The sequence below is a fragment of the Osmia lignaria genome, chromosome 9, assembly GCF_051020975.1.
Source record: "Osmia lignaria lignaria isolate PbOS001 chromosome 9, iyOsmLign1, whole genome shotgun sequence".
Lineage (NCBI taxonomy): Eukaryota > Metazoa > Arthropoda > Insecta > Hymenoptera > Megachilidae > Osmia > Osmia lignaria.
Genome location: NC_135040.1, coordinates 9452585 through 9473523, shown reverse-complemented (window position 1 = coordinate 9473523; position 20939 = coordinate 9452585). Strand labels below are relative to the sequence as shown.

Genomic DNA, 20939 nt, shown 5'->3' with positions numbered 1-20939 from the left:
AAGTTCACTTCCGGGTACGTAATCCACGATGATTCACGGTATATTGAACTTTCCTAAGGATTCGATCCTCATTTTCCTTCACGGTTACCTTTCGTATTATAAACATGTTCAAGTAAGCATTATTACATGTCATGGAAAACTCCACATTCTACAGATATTGGGAAATAGCCGATTCCTTTTTCCTAGCTCTTTTATAGCACATCGGCTAATTTAGGATTTGGGGACGCCTGCGAATATTCCAGACAGTTTTGTTTTGTAGGCAGTTCTAATTGTGCGTCCGTCTTATATATAGATATCACCGAGACCATCTTTATACTACATAGTTTCTTTCCACCGTTTCTTTAAACAAAACAAAATGGTGGACGAGAAATCAAATGGCATTTCTATGCATTACACCTACGCCAGTTTTTCGGACGTAAACATTCGAACCTTGTACAGAGGAAGAGCAGTTCTATCCTATGAAATTTTTCGAAACATTGCCAAGTAGTAACTGGACTGCATCGCTACATAAGATACAATGTTGTATTGTATGTATGAACTATGATAAATCTGCTAAGGAACAGTCAGCGAGTTGGCGGAGGAGGTTGCTTTTAGTCGGCACAAAAGCGCGTTATAATTAGATAAAGCATTAAATCGTGGCAGTGCAAACAACGAAACTGTCTCGACTATGCGAATAAGCGTGAAAATAATGCGTGTAATCGATGCACGTGTACAGATGCATCGCGTTTCACCGAGAGGGAAGAAACGAGAGAAGAAGGCGAAGGAAGAGCACGTTGGTTCCCAACTGGGTCGATCTCGATCCTCTATAATCCAGCAATGCCGCCGACAAATGGAGTGCTAAATAATCTCTCGACGAGAGTGGAAAAAGGAGCAATCGAACCGATCGAGTCCCGGAGCAAAGCGTCGCTCGGGTAATAAGTCATGGGAGAGGATCGAAGATGATCCCGGGACACGTATCTTCGACAAGATCCGGTTCCCCCTGGAGGCAATTTTTGGAAATTGCCACGATTAATTCTGGAAATTGCGAGCATTTTCTCCTTGAATCACGCCGATCGACTACATCGAACGGCTGGAAACACCTCTGTCGCATCGATTTCGATGGAATATTTTATTCATCGATGATCGGTGGCAATAAAAGTGATCGATTTAATTAATGATCGGTTGAGGAGCATTAAGTAGCTCGGTTTAAAACGCAGATGCAATCTATCGTTGTGGGGTTTGTAATTGGATCTCTCGATGTGCATTACGGAATTTCAATATTCTAATCGCTCTCAAATTAGCAGCTGAAATTCTTAATTTAATACAAAGCTTCAGAATTATTCCCGGTTTGAAAGAGAGAAAAATAACGAAAGCTTCGAGGGGGGTAGGTGCCTTTGAACCTGCTGGTTACCTGTTCCCTCGAAGCAGAACGGAATCTAATCAAATCTCAAAAGGAATTAATCGATATCGTAAAGCAATACTGATCGATTCACGCTAAGTATCCTGTGTACAAAGCGGAACGTACACGTGCACAAGTAAAAGCCGAAGTCGTAAACGTTCCCGTATGTGTAGAGAAGAGCACGTGCGTGTACGCCCTTGCATTCGACTCTTCGTGAGTCACTCTCTCGTCAGGGCCTGCACTGGTAGCCGCGAAAAACTGCACGCTGCACTTCGGGAATGTCGTTGGCATGTACAGGGTGTTCCCCTTTGCTGCCGTCTGGCTGGCCGACAAGAACGACGACGGTTCGCATCGGGATTTCGCTTCCCCTTTTCTTCTCTCCTTTTTTCCTCGACCATCTCGTCCCTTTCGGAGAACCGCCTTGCCGAGGACTCTTCCTGATATCGATGCGCTCGTTCGCAGACCGTTGCACCGGGGAAACCTCCTTCGAGGAAAAGTCGTTCCTTCTTTCTCGTTTCTTTATGCTGATATTATCTTCGGCAAAGAGAAACTTTGAGTTACGCAGCGGGGATAAATGATCAACGATGTCGATATTAATAAAAGCACTTTATTTTCTAAGAATTTACAAAGAACTATCAACGTGTCTACCTTCGTTCTGAAAGTATTTAACAGGGATCTAGTCTGAAACAAGTCACCCGGTATAAGACGCACTCAAACTCGCGTGGACGTGTACACGTGTACGTATACCCGCGAGCATGTTCCCCGGACGGGCGTGTCAGTGTGCAAGTGGATCGAAGATCGAAGGATCACGAAGCGAGAAAGAAGAAGAAGAAGAAGAAGAAGAAGCAGCAGTTGAGAAGGCAGAGAGCGGAAAGTTGCGATTGAGAGAAAAGGAAGAGAAGAGAAGCGCGAGATTTATTTGCCCGAATTTCGACGGGTAGCCAATGCCGTGGCTGCTTTCGAGGAATGCATTTCGCATTCGGCATCTTCCACGGAATATGTTCAGCCACCGAGTCCACCATTCGATCAGCTAAACCAGTCACCAAAGGTTTGTTATTGTTTCCGTGGACCGTAGGCCGTTCTTGCGACACGCTGGAAGCTAGCTCGCCATGAAGAAGCTACCAAGATCCTGCAACTTTTCTTTTTTTTTCTCTCTCTCCTTAAGAAACTAGTCGATCGTCCTCTCTGCGTGAAACCAGCAGCGACAGCTTATTCGGATGATTTATGAATACAGGAGGTAATTAGTATTCGACGGAGAACATCCAATCCTTGTATCTCCATATTATCGTAATTATATTGGCAAGACTTTGGAAGATCCTTGCCAGCCGAACCAGTCGATAATATCTTGGGAGTGCATTCGTGGTGCGATGTACTTACAGTGGTTCGCATTAATACCCGAACACCGCCATATTTAACGCTTCGACTACCGAGCTGAGGTCTTCAAAAGTCTCGTTGTACAATTTAAGAACGAGCAGGAATTCAAAAATTCGGATCGGACTCGGGTTAGGAATTTTTGTCGAATTCGGGTGGAACCCTGAAAAGCAGTCGTGAAAGGTGTCGTTAAACTGAAAGCAGCTTATTATCCGATCGAGGCATCACAGATCGGTTGTGATGTATCGTTTCCGATCGGACTCGGCTCGAATCGGTGCTATTAGGCTGTTGGCGTGGCGAACGGTTTTTATACTTGAACCAAGAGATTCCGAGGCATGGGTGGATCGCGACCCGTGTCCCGTAAACGACTGCATGCGCATCGTTTAACTAATGTGTCGGACCGGCTGGGATCAGACCGAGAGACTAGATTTATGTCGACGAATGATTCACGAGGTGATTTACGGCGGATTGTCAGGCGTCTGCATACTGATTGAGCATTTATTCCCGGTACCAATCGGCTCACTGATCACTTATTGGGTTAAGGTGAAATCTGGCTGAAGCAACTCCTCTGCTGGCCAAAAATGAGCCTTCTTACTGATTTCGATGAAACTTTATGGGTTTATAGAGTGATCGAAGAAAAAGAATAACGGTATATTGAATTGCTCTCGAAGTGGGTAAAAAGTAACCTCAGCTTGCGAACAAATACGCAGCCTTTATTTACCAGAGAGTTATAAAATCAATTTCCAACGATTCACCGGTAAATCGATCATCGATCCATCGATATCTGGACGTCTCAATAACCGATAAAAGCGTTCCCCGATCTACGTGGTCGTTTAGCGTAGCAGGCCCGTCACGATTGCCTTGCTGTTGTCGCTGTTAGTCCTCTTAACGAAGCCCCAGAGTCCAGAAAACGGAGTTTTTCCACGGCCACTCGAGAGTCATGAACATGGACCGGTCGGTAGCCGGTGTTTTCTGTCGGTAAGGAGTCCGAAAGTCCCTCGGGAGCGGTCTTCCTCCTTTTTCCGATCTCCTTCTCCGTCTGGCCGATTCGTGGCTCGATCACGAAGGCAGGGCACGCGTCTCGACCGTAGAATGTCGTCGTAACGAGGTGTTCCACCCTCTGTCCCCTCCTATGTCCTTCGTCTGCTGCGTGTCCAGAGGTGATCCCTTCCAACCGACGCGATGCGACGGGACGCGACGCGACGACCGGCAGGGACGAACGTTTAAATTAGGCAGGGAATCCCGCGGAATCCACGAAAGAAACGCCACCGCCGGCATTCCACGAGGTTTTGATACGCCTTCGGACTATTGGTCGTCGGGGTACCATTAGCCCTTATGCGGTGGGAATGACTCCTTAGGGCCCAACCGGTCAACCTTCGCGCGGTGGGTCGTACGCTTGCACACTCTAAATCCTATATTTAATCGTGTCGAATCCTGTCCGTTGATCGATGAGGTCGCCGATCCGCGACGATGCTAGAATTATCAGAAAAACCTTGCTACCCGTACTACTCTTTCTCTCGAGGGTTCAACCTTACTGTAACTTCGTTTTATTGCCGCGTCGCGATACCACAAGATATATAACCGGCATCGATTCGGGACCAATATCGTATATTTATGTCGTTCATTCTTCTTTACGTGCTTCGCGAAGGCGGACGTTTTGTACCGTCCGCCGCGCTGTTTGATACGAAGAAGGTTGATCGAACTCGTGGGAAGAAATTGTAAGGAGTTTTCCTGATCGATGCGTGCTTTCGTTTCTTTTTTTTTCTACTTGTTTCTCGTACTTCATAATCGGTGTGTCGTTTGTTGCAGAGTCTGGCCACAGGTTGGACAGCGGCTCCCCGTTCTGGAGGATTCAACTGGATCAGGATCTTCTGGACACCATCAGCGCGATATACCCGGAGTGGTTTAAGGTAAGCTGCTTGCGATTTCCTTTGAGATCGGAGGGTCGAGTTATAATCAGTCCTTGAACGTATCACGGATAACGAGGTACGTTCCTCGTGCAGGACTATACTAACAGCCGTGCCTCGACCTCATCTTCGTCGAGTACTTCCGGTGCTCAGTTAAACAACGAGGGCATCGTGGCCGGCGACAACAGCGTTCTCCTTGAGCAGAAGGTCGTCAAAGGTGATTCCAAATCGAAATCCAAAGCGAAGAAGGTGGACAGTATCAAGGACAAGGAGAGGGACAGGAAGGAAAGCAGACGCGACTCCAAAGACGAGAGGTGATTATCCGATGATAAATTAAGTAATCGATCGACGAAGATCCGTTTGATCGTTCGGTGACTGACCTGTTAGTTGTTGCAAAACGTACACGCAATATCAGCTTTGATAACATTTTACAGCTCGAGTAGATTATTTCCATTAAACGATCGTGGCTCCGCGAAATTGACGGTGGTCGCGATAAACGCGTCGTTCGAATGAAAATTTAGATTTTCCACGGTTACAAGAAGCGGCAATTTAATATTTAAACGCTTTGCTAACTACCTATCCGCAATGATTTTAACAAGACAGATCTCTCTCCTCTAGAAACTTTCGCCTCTTCGAACGTTTACTCGATCACCTGTAATTTTATCTGAACTTTCCACGCTCGGCTCATCCCTTATCTTCTATTTGGCATTTTACTCGATCATTTCTAATACCTCGAATTATATTCACGTCAATTTTATCGAAGTAAAGTTAAAAATCCGAAGAAGAGTTAAAAGAAAAGATATAGGTAATATATATCTACAAATGGGTGTGTAGACAGAGGAATTGTATTATAAAAGAAGAATCATTCGAGGGGTTCGGCATCGTTTTATCCGTGGAACCGAAACAATAATATCGTCCGAATGTTTCTTGTTGAGCGAGACGATGGAACAGGTCAGTCGCTGTCAGTCCGCGCGAGGAGGAAGAGGAGCGGGGTTGGTTTTCGCCGCTTTTTGATGAAAACGTCCATCGAGTTCGATCCGAGTGTCGATTGATCCGTCATTCCTTCATCATCGACAAAAACAGGACCGAAGGATGGAGACGGGGACCGATTGACACTCGTTTTGCCGGCTCCTGTCTTCCCTCTTCTTCTCGTTTCTCCTCGCTCGCCGAGAATACCGCGCGATTCGTGCGGAGGACACGTTGCCGGTTCCCGATTCCCGGCTCCTCGGCTCGAATCGAACTTATGTATGAAAGATTAATTCACAAAACACGATACGTTTTGCTCGTTTCGGTCGACGCTGGGACCCGCAGGGACGCTGGAAACGGTAAGAAAGGAGGCAGCAAGCCGTCGCCGCAGCTGGACAAAGCGGCGGACGTGGCAGGAAGGAAGACCACGGCGGGTGTTCCAGGATCAGACGCGGAGATGGCCGAGGGTAATCAGTCGCCGCCGAAGGCGGAGGTCGACGACTCGCCCCTTCAACACGCCATGGATCGCAACAAGGAATGTGAGTACATTTACATTTTATTGCTCCCTTTTTGCCACCACCGGTGCGCCCTTGTCGTCGCGCTTTATGACCCTTAAACGAGACAACGGCCGACCAAGCTGCGCGCTGCTGGTCGCTTCTGCTTCTTGCCACACCGGGAATCGATTTCGTATTTCTCCAGTACCTTCATTTTCGAATTAGTAGAATCGTCGTCTACCAAAAATCGTTGCTGTTTTTCGTCGTCTCCTTGCGATTACTTTTGTAACCGTATTTCGTTTGAATACCGAGAATTTGATCGTTCGAACCAAGTTTTCATTTTGTTTTATAAAAATAGTTGATGGATGGTAATTATAGACGTATATTTAGAGGAAATTAAGTCAAAGTCCGTTGCGTTGCATCGCAAGCGCGGGCACGTCCACGCCCCCGATAAGCATCGATCGATCTCGACATTGGCTTCCATCGCGCGCGGAGGAGGAAGTATCGCTCTCGACGTCCGGAATAAACGATGAAAACGGCTAACGGTTCAACCTGCGACGACGTTCGCTTCCGATCCGTGGCCCTCGGTTATTATGCGAGACGTTCCTGCCTGCAGTAACCGAGCAACTGTTGCTTGCGTGCACCACCACGTTGCAGTTATCATATCTGTTACACGCGTCTGAAGAAACAACAAATTAGCTAGCAGTCTTTTAAACAGCGAAAAGAAGATATTAAATTTCATATTGTACTCTTACAATTGCAATTTGCCATAGAATCGCGTTTCCGGCGCTGGTCGAAATTCATCGACGAACCAGAAAGGACTGGAACAAACGCTCCACGGGGGTTGTTCGCGTCCCCTACGCCTCTCGACGTATTTATACGACGACGGTCGGGTCGTTCGCGTGCTGCGGGGTATAACGTATGCGAACCGATAAAAAGTAACCACGCGGCGTTTTTGGCCGAAGTGAAATCAATTTTCAGGCAGGTAACATTTTGTGGCACGGTCGGCAGCGATTCTCGTTCACCTGGAAGAAGGCGGAGAAACGGTTGCGTGCATCCTGGTCGCTCTCGAGAGCGCCGCTAGCCAGCGTGATGAGTTATTGCTGGCCACTCTGTGTATTGTTGTTTCACGGTGTTGCTCGAACCGATGTCAGAACGATGTTACGTCCAGCTCGTGCTGGTGGTCGATATAACTTTCTTGTATCGGTACCGAGCTCCTTCGATACAGACTCTTTTTTTCTTTTTACCGCGACAGTATTTCCTAGACACTGGTTAACGTTCGTCGCTATTATCGTACTCGTAATTTCAGCTACCCCCACACCACTATCGATTAGACACTTTTCTCGTGAATTTCTTTTTTTATTCAAATCGTATACGTCTCCTTCGTTGAAACAGCTGCACGTGTGTGCGTTCGTACAAGTAGTGTTTATTGCTGAATCTCGCGCACTGCGGAGAGTAATGCCACGTCCGTGGAAGAGAGAGAGAACAGCGTGCTCGCGAATATTCGTGCGGACAGGTAGGTGCACGGCTGTGTGTGCGAAGTATAAATATACGAGAGACAGGAGGCGTGCCTATTTATAACGGTGATATCATCGACGATTACCTACGCTTTCGCGTGGACAATCGTAAATTCTGCTTGGCAGAAGGGTGCGGGCCGATTTGAGACTCTACCGAGTATCCTTCTCCTCCCTGTCCGCGTCCATCTCCCTCCTTCCTCTCTCTTTCGCTCTTTTATCCTCGTCTAAAAGTTATCTCGCCTCTCTGCAAAACGCCATTATCCTGTGCGCCTGGACGGCAGGCCGGGTGTGACTCAAAAAGTTCCGAGACGACTTCGACCGGGACTGGGGAACCGCGAGTAATTTAAGGTCGATCGAGACTCGATAGAGGCACCGTGTGGGCACACGGAATCCTTCGATAAAATTTACTCGGGCATTCATGCCTTCGGACCTCGTCTCGTAACGTCCTGCTATCCTACGGGTCCGTCTACTCGATTTCAAAGCTTTCCACTCAGGGAAACGAGGAGGGATCGCGTATAAGTACGTAAAGGATCTTAAACGAATTTTCGATATTTTCGTTTTGACAAAAATTTAGAATGTCTCTTGTTAATTTCGATTAAAATTTTGATATCGTTCAAATTCCCCCGACAGGAGCGCAAGGTTCGTCCAGACATTTTATCACATTTACCAGACACTGTGGCCGTGCGCACCGCAATAATTCCGACATTCCACACGGTGGAGAACACGTTCCGGCGGCGGGTCCCTTTAAAAAACAGGATTTCGTCGAGGTTTCGCGAGCTGGAGCCGAAGCTTGAAGCCCCGGCGCCCGGATTCCTCGACGCGTGTTGCACGCGGAATCGAGGCTGACGCGAGTCCCGGTATTCTAAAATTCCCTTAAACGTTCGGCTGGATACGAACACGGTAATGCACCGCGTTACACACACTCGCGCGCCCGTATCGTTGCTTAATCACGAGCAGAGAATGTGTCGTTATGAGGATAATTATCGGACGCGAGTACCAGCGGGACCAACGACTCTCCCGAAAATACGTGTACACCCATTAGCGGGACGAGCAAGGCCGTTTCGTAATGGAAAATTATGTCAGAATTATGCAGCGTGTACGGGACGAAGGCCTGCTTTCCAAGCGGTTCGAAGCCGATAACCTCGGCTCGCCTCGCGGTCGAACGCTTAATGAGACATCTTCATTAATGAAACGTCCCACGCGTCCAGCTCGTTTTCCATTACAACGCTCGCCGGCCTGTTTTTGTCCGGCCTCGATTGGGTTCCCCGTTGTCGGGGAAAAATCAACGGGCACAACATTTTCACCGCGACGACGCTTCGTAACGAATTTCGTAATGGCCGGCTAATTGGCCAGGCTGTGATTAAAACGCCGAGATACTTGGAGGTTTCCTAACGACGCTCACCGTCCACCTCCTTTGCTCGATGCAACTTTCGACTGTTACTTTTAATTGTTTCAGAAAGAGGTCTGAAATTTTGTTACCGGTAAAAAATCACCCATCGTCCTCGTCGTTCAAGGGATAAACTTTAATTGCAATTATCTTCTACGACGAGGATCACTTGAGTGTAAATATCAAGGAGGTGTCGTAATCGCGCGCAATCCCTCGTCCCGATCCGCGAGGACAAAAAGCGTCATAAAACGGTCCCCGTGGCAGCTCGTCTCGAGCACGCTTCTTCCATTCTCTGGCCGATCTCGTTTGCGCGACCTTTGGACGCGGGCGGCTTCGGGCGGAAAGGGATCGGGGCACGTTCCGTGCATTCGCGCTTTTTCATCTAAGCGCTAAAAGTCGCTCGTTGCCGACCCGCGCCGCGCTCTCCAGGTATGCCTTTACCGGACTTAATTATATGGCCGGGTTCCGTAGTCGGGATCCGCTTTGAAAAATCCATCGCCGTCCAATTACCGGGACCGACACGGCCGATACGAGAAACACCGTTTTTCTACGCTCGTTGCGTTACGGTCTGCCTCCGCGTTCGAGGGCGTGCGGGTGCTTACGGTGAGATTAATTAAATGAAAATCAGGATCGTAACTTTCGGCTTTCTGGAACGTTAACGCGGACGATGAACGCGTATACGGCCTTGTCAGCGCGACTACGGGACAGCGCTGCGATTTTCTCGGAGGACGTTCACAAAATGGCCCTGAGTACAGCGGGAAGTTAATTCGTTTTAAGATGGAAGTCCTTTGCGTGAATATTTTGATCAATTTATCGGTTTGAGACGTTGAGAGAATCGCGTCGTTCTCACCCATGCGTTGAAGTCTCCCATGTCGTTTGGTGGTTATAGAACCGTAAGCGAACACCGCGGGCCCCGTACTCACCGATTTCAATGAAAGTTATAATAATGTTACCAACATAATTGTGTTACCAACATTCGTATGAGAATCCATGCGATATTAGTAGCGAATGTGTCAAGTTGAAATTCCCATGGTGAAATTTCAAAGTCCATTTGTCCCTTTTTTATAATTGTCGGAGGCGAACGATTTCGCTGGCGCCTCCGTTTTTCTCGCCTTCATCGGGACGAAATTTCTGCGATGATTTACGAGTTTCAACGCGACGTTTTTTCGAGCGACCGACAACCGGAACGAATCTTAATGAGACCGATAGGTTAGCGGTCCGCGAATCTCGGTTCGACTTATCGCCTTCCATTTCGAGCAAGCTCGATCCACTTTAAATCAACGTGGAAGTCGATCTTTCCGTTTGCACAAGCGGAGACAGGAAAGCGGAGGTGAGCGCGCGAGTCCGATTGAAAAAAAAATTCGCTCAGGAACAGCAAGTTGCGGCCTCGCTAAGTAGATAAGCCCCCCGGTTGAGAGAGAGAACTTCGCTGCTCATAATCCCACACGTGTCGGGCATAAATTAATCGGCGATCGATTTCGCGGATCGAGAATAGTAAGTTCCGACAATCTCGTTTACGTTCTATCTAATTTATCGCGTGTCGCGCGCGTGTACTCTCGAATTAACTCGGAACGCGGCTCGGCCCGCGACAGAACGTTACGACGCGAGCTCGCGAGCCAGCCGAGATAACCAATCGCCAGGGACTGGTCCACAATTCATACGATACTGTGTCTTACCGTGGGCAAAAATCCGATGGGAAGGGGAAGAAAGAAAAATCGAAGGCGGACACACGACGCCACAACTCTCCATCTTGTACAGGGTGAACCACTTCGAAGAACTCTTTTATTATTCGCGTTCGATGAAAAAAAAAAAGCGATCCAGTTATATGGAAAAGTTATACCCGCTACGAGAAACTCGTTGCACGAGATGACAGATTTCAAACTTTTATAAATATCCCTGTAAGAACTTAATGTTTTTTTTTTTTTAAATAAGGTGTTACTGAAACTGTGACTATCTTAGGGATACAGTTAATATCTCTGTCATTGATTTGCATCAGATGAAAAAATTTATTTTTGAGGTAATATAGTATATCTTTCTACTGTGCCGGTCAACCTGTTAATAAAATTACTTATTACCTATCGGTTCTACGCTATCGTAAAGTCCCGCGAGATGATAATTTTATTCCACCGGATGTTTCTATACCTACGTTGAATAAAGTGGCGTATTTTATGTCGATTCATCAAACGATACCGTGCTCCGAAGTTCAGTCATTCGTTAATACAAACACGATCAATTTTATGGCGTTTATATTGGGCTCATTACACGACCGGTCTCATTATTCTCCATTACAGCGAAGAAATTCATTCGAATTAAATAAATTTTATGAAGTTTCCATCGTTAAAAATTTTCATTAATTTTCAAGCTGAAGCGCTTCCGATCGCGAAGGATTAATAACACAGCCGGCCGATTCTACGACATCGTAAACTTACACGGGATGGTAATTTCACTCGACCGGATATTCTTATACTTTGCATAAAATGGTGTACGCATCGAGAAATTATGATACCACACGTTTCGGAGTTCACTCGTTCATTAAGAAGCAAAAAATCCCGTCCTTGATCTTACTTTTCCGAAAAAAATGCGACGATTAAATGCGAATTCGCTGGTGGATAGAGGTTGAAGAGGTGGTGGCACCGGTGCGACGCGACGCGCGACGCGACGGCGCGTGCTCGCTCGTGCAATTTCGAGAGATAGCCGAACGCTTTCCATACGTTTCGTAACATCGCGTTTTGATAATATTATACGTCGATTTTTCACGCCTGCCACCACGACGGATCGATCTCCGCGTCATACTTATAAATAAATCGCGCGCGTTATCGTTGCATATTCATACACATCGACGTGCCCCGGGTCCCCGTGGGCGAACCGGATCGAGATATGTCGAATCGAAGCCGCGGCTGAAAGTATCGCATTGAAATCACCGCGTATATACACGCCGCCTCGTCACCGTAAAAATTCGACGTGGCCGTGCGTGCATTCGTGTACCGTGCTGCGTCACGTGAAAAAAAAAGGAAATAAGAAAAACGCAAAAGAAAAAAAAAGAGAGGGGACGCACACCTAACGATGCTTATGTGCCCGACCCACGCACGTAACACGGTGTTTTATAATGCCCCGACGACCAGCCACGTGCCAATCCACCGACAATCGCCTACTATTTTCTCGCTTACACCATTTATTAATATTACATTGATTTCGTAAGGAAAAAAATGGCAAATTTACAAAAGTTTGCGAAAGTTCAAAGGACTTCCGTTAATTCGGTATCGTCGCTGAGAAATCGGTGCTCAAATATTGTCCTTAGGATGAAGGATATTTAACTGAACTCCGTTAATAGGCAAACAATCCCACGGAACGGTGACATTTTCGCATTCCGTTGGTCGGTCATCGCTGGCTGATCGACACGGGAACAAGCGGCAGGAATTCGTGCATCGAAGCGAGCCGGCGAATTGAAATTCAGTAGCCAGTGCGACGGAAAACATTGACGAGAGGAAGGAAGTGACGATCGTTGGTATTCAAGGCTGTCGAAGCGGCTGTCGAAGCGGCTGTCGAAGAGGTAAGATGGTGGCATGTCGGGGCGGGAAAGGAGACATCGAAGAGAGGGATCTCTGAGCCAAAGAACTCCGATGACCGAGTGTTCACCAGTGCTAACTGACGCTTAGAATCGTTTCTTAGCCGACGCCCACGCGCGGCGAATTAAACGGGACACCGTCTCCTCTTCCTTCCGCGACCGTTCGTGAGCGGAGACGCCTAATTCCTGACACTCTGCCGACTAATCTTACTGCTCTTACCCTTTAGAACAGTTTCAGAAACACAGTAGGACCTCGATTATCCGCTGTCTGACACGATTCCGATAACTTAGGCGCCGAATTTAACGATGATTTTTAATAGTATTTTTCCAAATAGATAAGTTGTTTGTCTTGCAAAAACGCGTCAAATAAGTCTAGTCTCGTCGAAATCAGAAACCATCGTCAAATCAAGGCGCACAAGTTGTCGGAATCTAACCCGCTGTCTCCCTATTACACCGGTTAATAGAGGTTCCAAGGATAAGAAAACGAATCTGCAGGTGTCAAGTTTTGCATACCAGACAAATAACCGTCAACTATCTAAGTCGGTGGGTGAACAGAATCGTAACTCGCGCATAGCTTTCGCGAGAGTAGATGGAGCGCGAAGTAATTTCTCGGTTCAGCCGTCCGTCTATCGTCATAGAAGTCTCTCACGGATCGTTTCGTCATCGTGAGGATAGACGAGAAGGTAAAAAGGCCGGACATAGGACAATTGCACGGCCCACGCGTCATTGTGGTCGCGGCAAATCGGTCGGCCACCTGGCCCGATCGAGCTCGTCACGCCGCGAGTCGCGGGCTGACCTTCTCCTTCCTGCTTTTCCTCTCGTTCTCTTCCTTCCACCGTGGCCAAGATCGCTGTTGTTATTAGACGTTATCGTAACTTCGAACACCTGATCGGCTACCTGGAAATATCGTCGTTCCCAGCCTGTGCCGTAAACAGACTCCTATCCTTCTAATGATGAGGAGTCATTCCTGGCAAGGATCTCTTTTATTTCTGTACATCGACGCGACAGCCTTCATATTCGTGTAGTTTCTATTATTTCTCGAATTACAAATATTTCTTTCTTTAATTCTAATTTTATATTTCGAATATAACTATGCAATTATCAACATTGTTTATTCTTCTTTCTTAAAGTTTCTTTCGCAGAATCTTGAATAGATTCAGAGTACTCGGAAATCCTACGCTCGCATTCTCGAGTCTCTTTATTTTAACTTATCATTACGAAGTCCAACGTTCAAGGCCAACAGCTGGTGAATCCAGCTTCTCTTAGAAACTTCATAATTGGCCGTTTATGCTCGTTTCCTTTAAGGGTCCCGATTCCGCGTGTTCCAAGGACCTGTCAACGTATCGTCTAGCTTCTCGTCGATCCATAATCGCAAAAATGTTCTTTATCTGGACGCCAGTCACGCGGAAGTCCGCGTGTCTCGATCATAACCACTGTTTCCCAGGAATCCAGAGGGAAACAAAAGGCATCGATACCCCATCGTTGCACTCTGTTTCGATTCTTCGTACTCGTTCCGCACGCGTCGCGGTGGAAACAGCTGAAAAGTAGATAGGTTATATCTACTGATTCTCAGCCAATTTCAACAATGTTAAGTAACATGTACGTTATGGTCCCGCTGTTTTTGCAGTTGATCGTTTACAAACACGCTATCAAAGACGGCTCGTAAATATTACTAACGCTCTTTCGTTATCGTTGAACAATTTCACAGGCCAGCGACGGGTAATATGTTTACCACTATTAATGTTGCTCGTTGACATCGTTTGCTGGCAAGAATGTTGAAAGATATTATTTGGAATCAGTATCATCCAACTTGTCTTACAATCGTAACAAATCTACACTGTATATATAAATCTATAGTATATATTTAATAGAGTTGCATCATTAATTGTATGGTAGAATTACAATAATCGATATATTTAAGCCACTTCGTTGTCCCTACCCTGTTCAATGCCACGGTTTCCCACATTAGCGGCGTAATGATGGCCGGCCCCGAGGCTCGTCCCCGAATCGCAACGTTGTTATTACCATTTCATTACCTCGCGGCGAAAAGGCGGCGAACGACGCGTAAATTACGCCGCGTGACATAAAGTACGCCCAATTTGCCCGGCGTGCAACACGCGTACACGCAAACAACGCTCGGCCGTTCGCCACGAATTTTCTGTACGCGAATATAGTATGAAAAGTAATTACCATCCCCGGTAATTGCTATGAAATTCGTTGCATTCAATCCGCGACAGATGATTTTCTTGGAGTATCGTTTTCCTCGTTCGTTCGCCATCGCTTTCTCGAATCGTACGATTGGATCGAGCCCCGAGCCAATGAAAGCGAACGGGGATTCGTGCAGACTTCCCTGTTAACCTCGAGAATGCAGTAGATCGTTTCACAAGGGAAGGGCTTTAATTGAGCCGGGATACAAATTGCTAATTACCTAATTAGACCCAGTGACCCAATTCGCTCGACCATCAGCCGTTGCCCACAGCCTGACACGCCTTTCATCCGCGCAAATCGAGCAATTTTCTTCGCTAATATTCTACGGTCTTAAATAATACGGTATTAAAAATCTGCTTCCATTGTTCTTTCAGATTATTCCATTGTTTCTCTCGTTTAGGATAAGAAATCGATATGGAACATCGATTCGCATGATATTCGGAGCGGTCGGTTGCACCTGCAGCGATCGCGTAAACATTCTCCTCTCGATATTGAATCGCATTCGTTAAGGTCGATTTACCCGTAATACCAGCCTTTAATCTGAGCCTTAACCCGTTCGTGAATTACCATTAATCGCGGTCGTTTAATTTCACGGTGGGCAACAGCGGGTTGCACAAGCGGACCGAGAGCATCCTCCCTGTATCTCTGTACGGCCACCGCGCTCGAAAGTCGCGTTAATTATGCGGACGATTATGATCGCGCTCGTACGTGCCCGAAACGTCGCCGGGAAATTATCGTTTCGCGCCCGTTACCGGCTCTTCTTTCTTTCTTTTTTCATTAAAATCGCTCGAAGATGGCCGGTTTTCACAACGAAACCAGAGAAACGCTTCACCGGGGGTCCAAGGAGATGCACAACTTCCGACTTGGCTGATGTAGCTCGTATTTAATCGCACGATCGCGTGTTGCAACGTCGAAAATGTAGGCAATTGGTTATTTGGATAATTTTCGGACTGTTATAAAGCGACAATGATCCTCGATTTGACGCGATTTCTCGACGCGCACACAGTTCGGACGGCTTTTCGAATCATTGCCACAACAAAACCCCGTCGTTCCACCTTTCACTCTCGTCGGCGCAATTACAATTCCGTAGCCGCTAATAGCCGCGTGACACCGCGGCTCGAGATCAGCGTTGTTCGTACGAAAGTGGCGAGAAAAATGAACGTTGAAAATTTCCCGGTTGCCGATTCACTGCCTCGGACGTAGCTCGACCGCTCGGGAGACCTTCGCACGTGGGCCGCTAGCTTGCCTGCCTGCAGCGGATTGCGTGGGCTAAAACAATTCTCGGTTAATTAAGATAATCGCTTGTTTATGACGCCATGCGTTCCTCGCAGACTTTATCTGTCGCCAGTCGGTGAAATTCGTTGGCGACGAGAAAGCGCTTGTTCACCTTTATTCTTCTTCTTTTCTTTCTTTTTTTCAACAGGGACTTCTTTGACATTATTTGAGGTACATTTGTACCGTTTCTATAAAAAGTGTAATGATATTTTTCACTGTTGAGGATATGTGGAAAGCAGGTTACTAAGATAATCTATAATGAAAAATAACTTTATTTGAAAAATGGAAAACCAGGACCTATTGTCCTTCCTAAACCGATTCTTGTATCGAACCGAGTAAAAGATTAAAAGATCGCTAATACTTATACCTATGAAAATACAAAAATCTACCCTTTCAGGTATGCTTACTCCTCGACACGGTCTGAGCGCATAACGTCATCGACAATAAAACGCCTGATATTTTTGAATGGAGAACTTTCTATAACTGTTTTCTTTCAACATTCACAATTATACCTAGTTTCTGTATGTGAGCAAGCAAAATTCAGTTTGTTCTTGTCGTTCGAATTCTCCATCGAACAAAGTATAAGGAAAACGTTGTCGCGTAGGAGTATATGTCAAAAAACGGAAAGTTGTCGCGATGGGAATTCGAGTTTGGACGTAACGTGAACGAAGATCGACGTAAGTACCGTTTGTTCGTTCGTTCGGATCCGTTTCGCGGCTTGTTTTCGCCTTGTGAAGAAACGAGAACGAGCGGAGGAGGATAGTTGTTTACCCAGAAGAAACGTTTACGGGTTCGTCACCGTGCGAGCCGTGTGTCCACGCGTGTTAGCCTGCTATATAATGATGGGGCTCCGTGACGGCCTTGAAAAGGTGAACCACGTAGGTGTACGAGACGCGGAAGATGGAAAAGCCGCTCTCCAATGCCGCGTGGGCGAAATGTATCAAGGTTGACTTAGGTGAAGCCATTCTGTCGACACTTGTCGCCGATCCTGACGTTTAAATAGGTGAACCGCCGCTGACAAACGACCGACGCGAATGAACTCCTTCAAAAGCGACATCGAGACACGTATCCTTCCAGCTTGTGTCGCCTTCCTACCTTCCACGCGCGCTTTTATTTGTCCTCTGGTCATTGTTACCGGTTCGATCGTGTAATAAGAGATTTCGAAGAAGGATAAGGGTGACTTTAATAATCATTCGATATTTATAAAAAAAAAATTTATGCAAAAATCAACAGTATAATAAACGTTTTATATCCCTACGGAGAAGTTGTAACGCGAGGCTGAGGATGCATCGGAGAAGAACGATGCAGGAAGCAATTTGAGCGAGAAGGTATTTATTCCCGAGGTGGTGAATCCCATTCCACCCGGAAAAGGCAGCCGTAATCGCCGATATAAGCGATAACACGGCGCGTTGTATCTCATCGTTGGACGCGACGTAACCGACAAATTGTCCGAATGAATAATGCGGCTAGTCCCTTCTTCTTTGAACGGTGTTCGCCTTCCTTTCCTAACAGATTGCCATCTTCCTATCCCCGTGCTTGATCGCCATCGTATACGTAATTATAACTTCATGCTCGCATGCGTGCATCGTTGACCCATTTAATTTCCCTTAAGCGTCAGAAAAGGGTTCGAACGTTTATTCATTTGCTTTTTCGAACGATTTTCAAGGGAACGTCGTTAACACCCTTTTCGTCGACGCGAAAACATTCTCAAACCGCTTAATCGTCCATGTGCCTGGATTAATTCGAAATTTCTCCGATTCGATGGCGAACGAAACATCAGGCTTGTACCTTCATTCGAAAGTGTTCCACCTCGTAATTGAGATTAATGAAAATCGTGTATAATTATAAGGGAAGTGGTCGCACCCCGTAAACAATTTTATTCGGAGCGATCACGGCGCGTTGGCTCGGTAAGTGAGGTCCTTTAAGAGGACACAAGTGGCAAGTTGTGGTCATCAGCTCGTAAACCGTGAACGGGGCCGACTGTTACCCTACTAATGAACATCATTGAACAGAATGTCCCTTAACTGACGGTATACGCCGTAATTCTCGTTCCCCCGCGTGCCGTGTCTTTAAAGACTAACAATTTACGTCAGCGAGAATCGATTTTTCGGCCCTCAAGAATGATGGCTCGTGCCCGATACTCACGGCAGACCAGAATTGCAAAAGAGCATTCTTTCGTATCCTTCACCTGCCCCCCTTGCCCCTTGTCTCTTTCACACGAAACGGAAGATGCGAGGGAGAGAGAGAGAGAAGGGGACAGTGGACGGTAAGACGGAGGGAGAGGAGGGCCGAACGTAATGACTGGACGGCGCAAAAATTCGCAATTAACTCGGGCCAGCCACGGTGCCGATGTCGCGTCGGCGTAATTGGTTTTGCAGAAAACTTTTACGTGTTTTCACGGCATTTGCATAATGTGCGAGGTGAACACGGCCGATCGATCGGTTAATTTAAATACCGTACCGCGCCGCCGCGGTTGCGCGTCGAACGTCTCTGCGCATGCGCCACGGCGAGCGAGCAGGCGCAGTAGATCACGACGCCAGACCAGAGGCGGCGCAACCGACTTCTCGTAATGTTTCCTTGTAATTGCCGTTACTTATTGCTGCTCGCCGACCTCGTGGAACAACGTTCGCGCGTAGATCATCCTAATTCGGCCGTGTTGATCGCCGATCGTGAATCATTCGACCGACTTTTCGCCGGTTTCTCTTTTATCCGTGCACCTGTCGAAACAAGCGAGCGCCTGGTGAGGTTGGAAAATGCGAACGATCCGTCACGCATCGGCATTAAGTCTCATACAAGGAAAGGACCTCAACTTTCCGACTTGGGTTGTCAACGAGTTTTTGTAAGATGATGGTATACAGATACGAAACTAGATATTTACTTTGACATTTTTGCTTTTTATTAACTTTTCCACTTGTACAAATTTTTCAAATTTTTTTTACAACTCCGCGTCGTTCGATACTAAAATCGGCAGAAATGGTGGAAAAAATAAAGAGAGGAGCCACGGGCAAAATGGTAGTTCGTGGCCCAGAACGGTGAATATCGTGTTTCACGTCCGAAGTTCAGCACGGAGAGCAGTACACGGTGAGTTTCGTGAGGGGCCTCGGGGGTACGACGGTACCGTGTCGGCATGTTTCGCAGTTTGGGACCAGGACCCAAAGGTCCGACTCGACAGGCACCGGCACAAAAACAGCGGGGGTCAGAGGGGTCAGCAGCGGGTCCCTGTGTTCCTGGGGCCTTTCTTGTCATGCGATATGTTGCTCGTACGTTATGATAGTGGCGTCAGTATACCAGCTTTCTGTTCTGTCAGTGACAATGCTCGCGATGCCTTTGTGCTCACTCCGCGAAACCTTCCTTTCTCTCCTCCTCCTTTTTTCTTCTCCCTTCTCTCTCTCGAATGGACATCGAATGTTGGAAAAAAGGAACAACCGGGCAAGAATAGTTTGTACTCGATAGAATCGACTAATACGATTCGTTGTACCTGTAATCCATACCTTTGTAATTTCGACCGGTCACACAGGTGATGACGATGAACATTCCTTTAGGCTTCGAGCGAATCTTACTTTGATTTCGCCGTGTCATATGTTGGGTGTTTAGAGAGGATGTAAAATAACGCCTTGTGTGATTGGGTAAAAATTTCGCGCGGAATAATCAAAGAAATATCGTGAACACACCCCTTTTTTCTTTTTGTACGAAAATCATTCTAAAACCACGAGTTGATACATATTCTGGTCGAAGAAAAAAAGCCATTTCGAAAGCTCTTCGTAGTCGTCATAAATAACCACGTTAGAGACGACGTATTCTCGTACAAGGGTCACTTGATGTTCCACCAAATCGCTCGAGTTGTTGCTCAGCTAACGGACATTTTTATGGATAACCAAAGGTAACGAGCACGCGCGAGAGAAAAGGTGATACGTGGATGTGGTAACCGAGGGAACATCGGGCGGGGAGCGCGCACCGGTACAAATTTATCTTTGTTCCAAACTTTCACGCACTGACAGCGCTCTGGCTGTTGGCATCCACGGACTTGGCTGTCCCTCGACGTGACACACCGATCTTCTTTACTTCTCTCCCACCGCGCTATTTTATTTCATTTCCTAGTCTCAACCCCCTAGTCACAAAGTACGGTGCGAATTCCAGATGACTAACGTTCCATTTTTCTCAACCGTGACTTCTTTTCCAACGAGGGAATGTGAAAAATTACGAGGCTACCTTAACAATCGCTCTAAGAATCACCCGGGGTCTTGAACGAATTGACCTTCGATTTATAATTCCCTGTATCCCCCATGGTGTCTCTTTCAATTTTTCTTCTTTACGCTTGGCCCGTGGCAAACGAATCGTCTCTGTAAGTTCGAGTTGCTCTCTAGGCTAAGGATATCCGAGAAGAATCATTGAAAAATGAGGGGAATTAAGAAGACGGGGACGAAGGTAGAGAGTGTTATGGCAGAAGCGTGCCCGTACACCTTTGGATAGCCATATAAAGACTATATACGATATTAACGACACTCTGTAGCAGCAAATAGAGGACGATTCGACGACGTGGCGGAACAATGGACGAACAGACAAAAAGATTCCGGCCAACATTGTCGTAGCTACGACTTTATGAGGCGAGCTGTGTATGTAGGTGCACAGCCACGCCAGTTTGCCCTCCCGATTATGTATCGGTTTCTCGTATAATGCGATTTGACGCAGGTGGTCCTTTCCTCGTAACTCGTGGCCATTTTGAGCACAAACGCGTGCGCGTTATGTATTGGCACCGGTCGGACTCAACAGCGTAGGCGATAAAGGATTCACCCTGGTACCCTTTCTCTTTCGTTATGTCCCCTTCTTTCTCTTTCTTATCTCATTTCCAGGGTGTCTTACACAATACACCT

At 46.9% G+C, this 20939-nt stretch overlaps 1 protein-coding gene across 4 annotated transcripts in view; it reads left to right on the top strand.

Moving 5' to 3' along the window:
* The window catches only part of LOC117603362 (Myocardin-related transcription factor), a 168775-nt gene that overhangs the window by 98022 nt on the left and 49814 nt on the right, over positions 1 to 20939 (top strand). For all 4 annotated transcript variants that reach the window (XM_076690165.1, XM_076690163.1, XM_076690164.1 and 1 more), the window contains exons 2-4: positions 4559 to 4659; positions 4753 to 4970; positions 5968 to 6161. In XM_076690165.1, coding sequence (XP_076546280.1) covers positions 4559 to 4659; positions 4753 to 4970; positions 5968 to 6161 — 513 coding nt within the window. The remainder of the gene's footprint in view (positions 1 to 4558; positions 4660 to 4752; positions 4971 to 5967; positions 6162 to 20939) is intronic.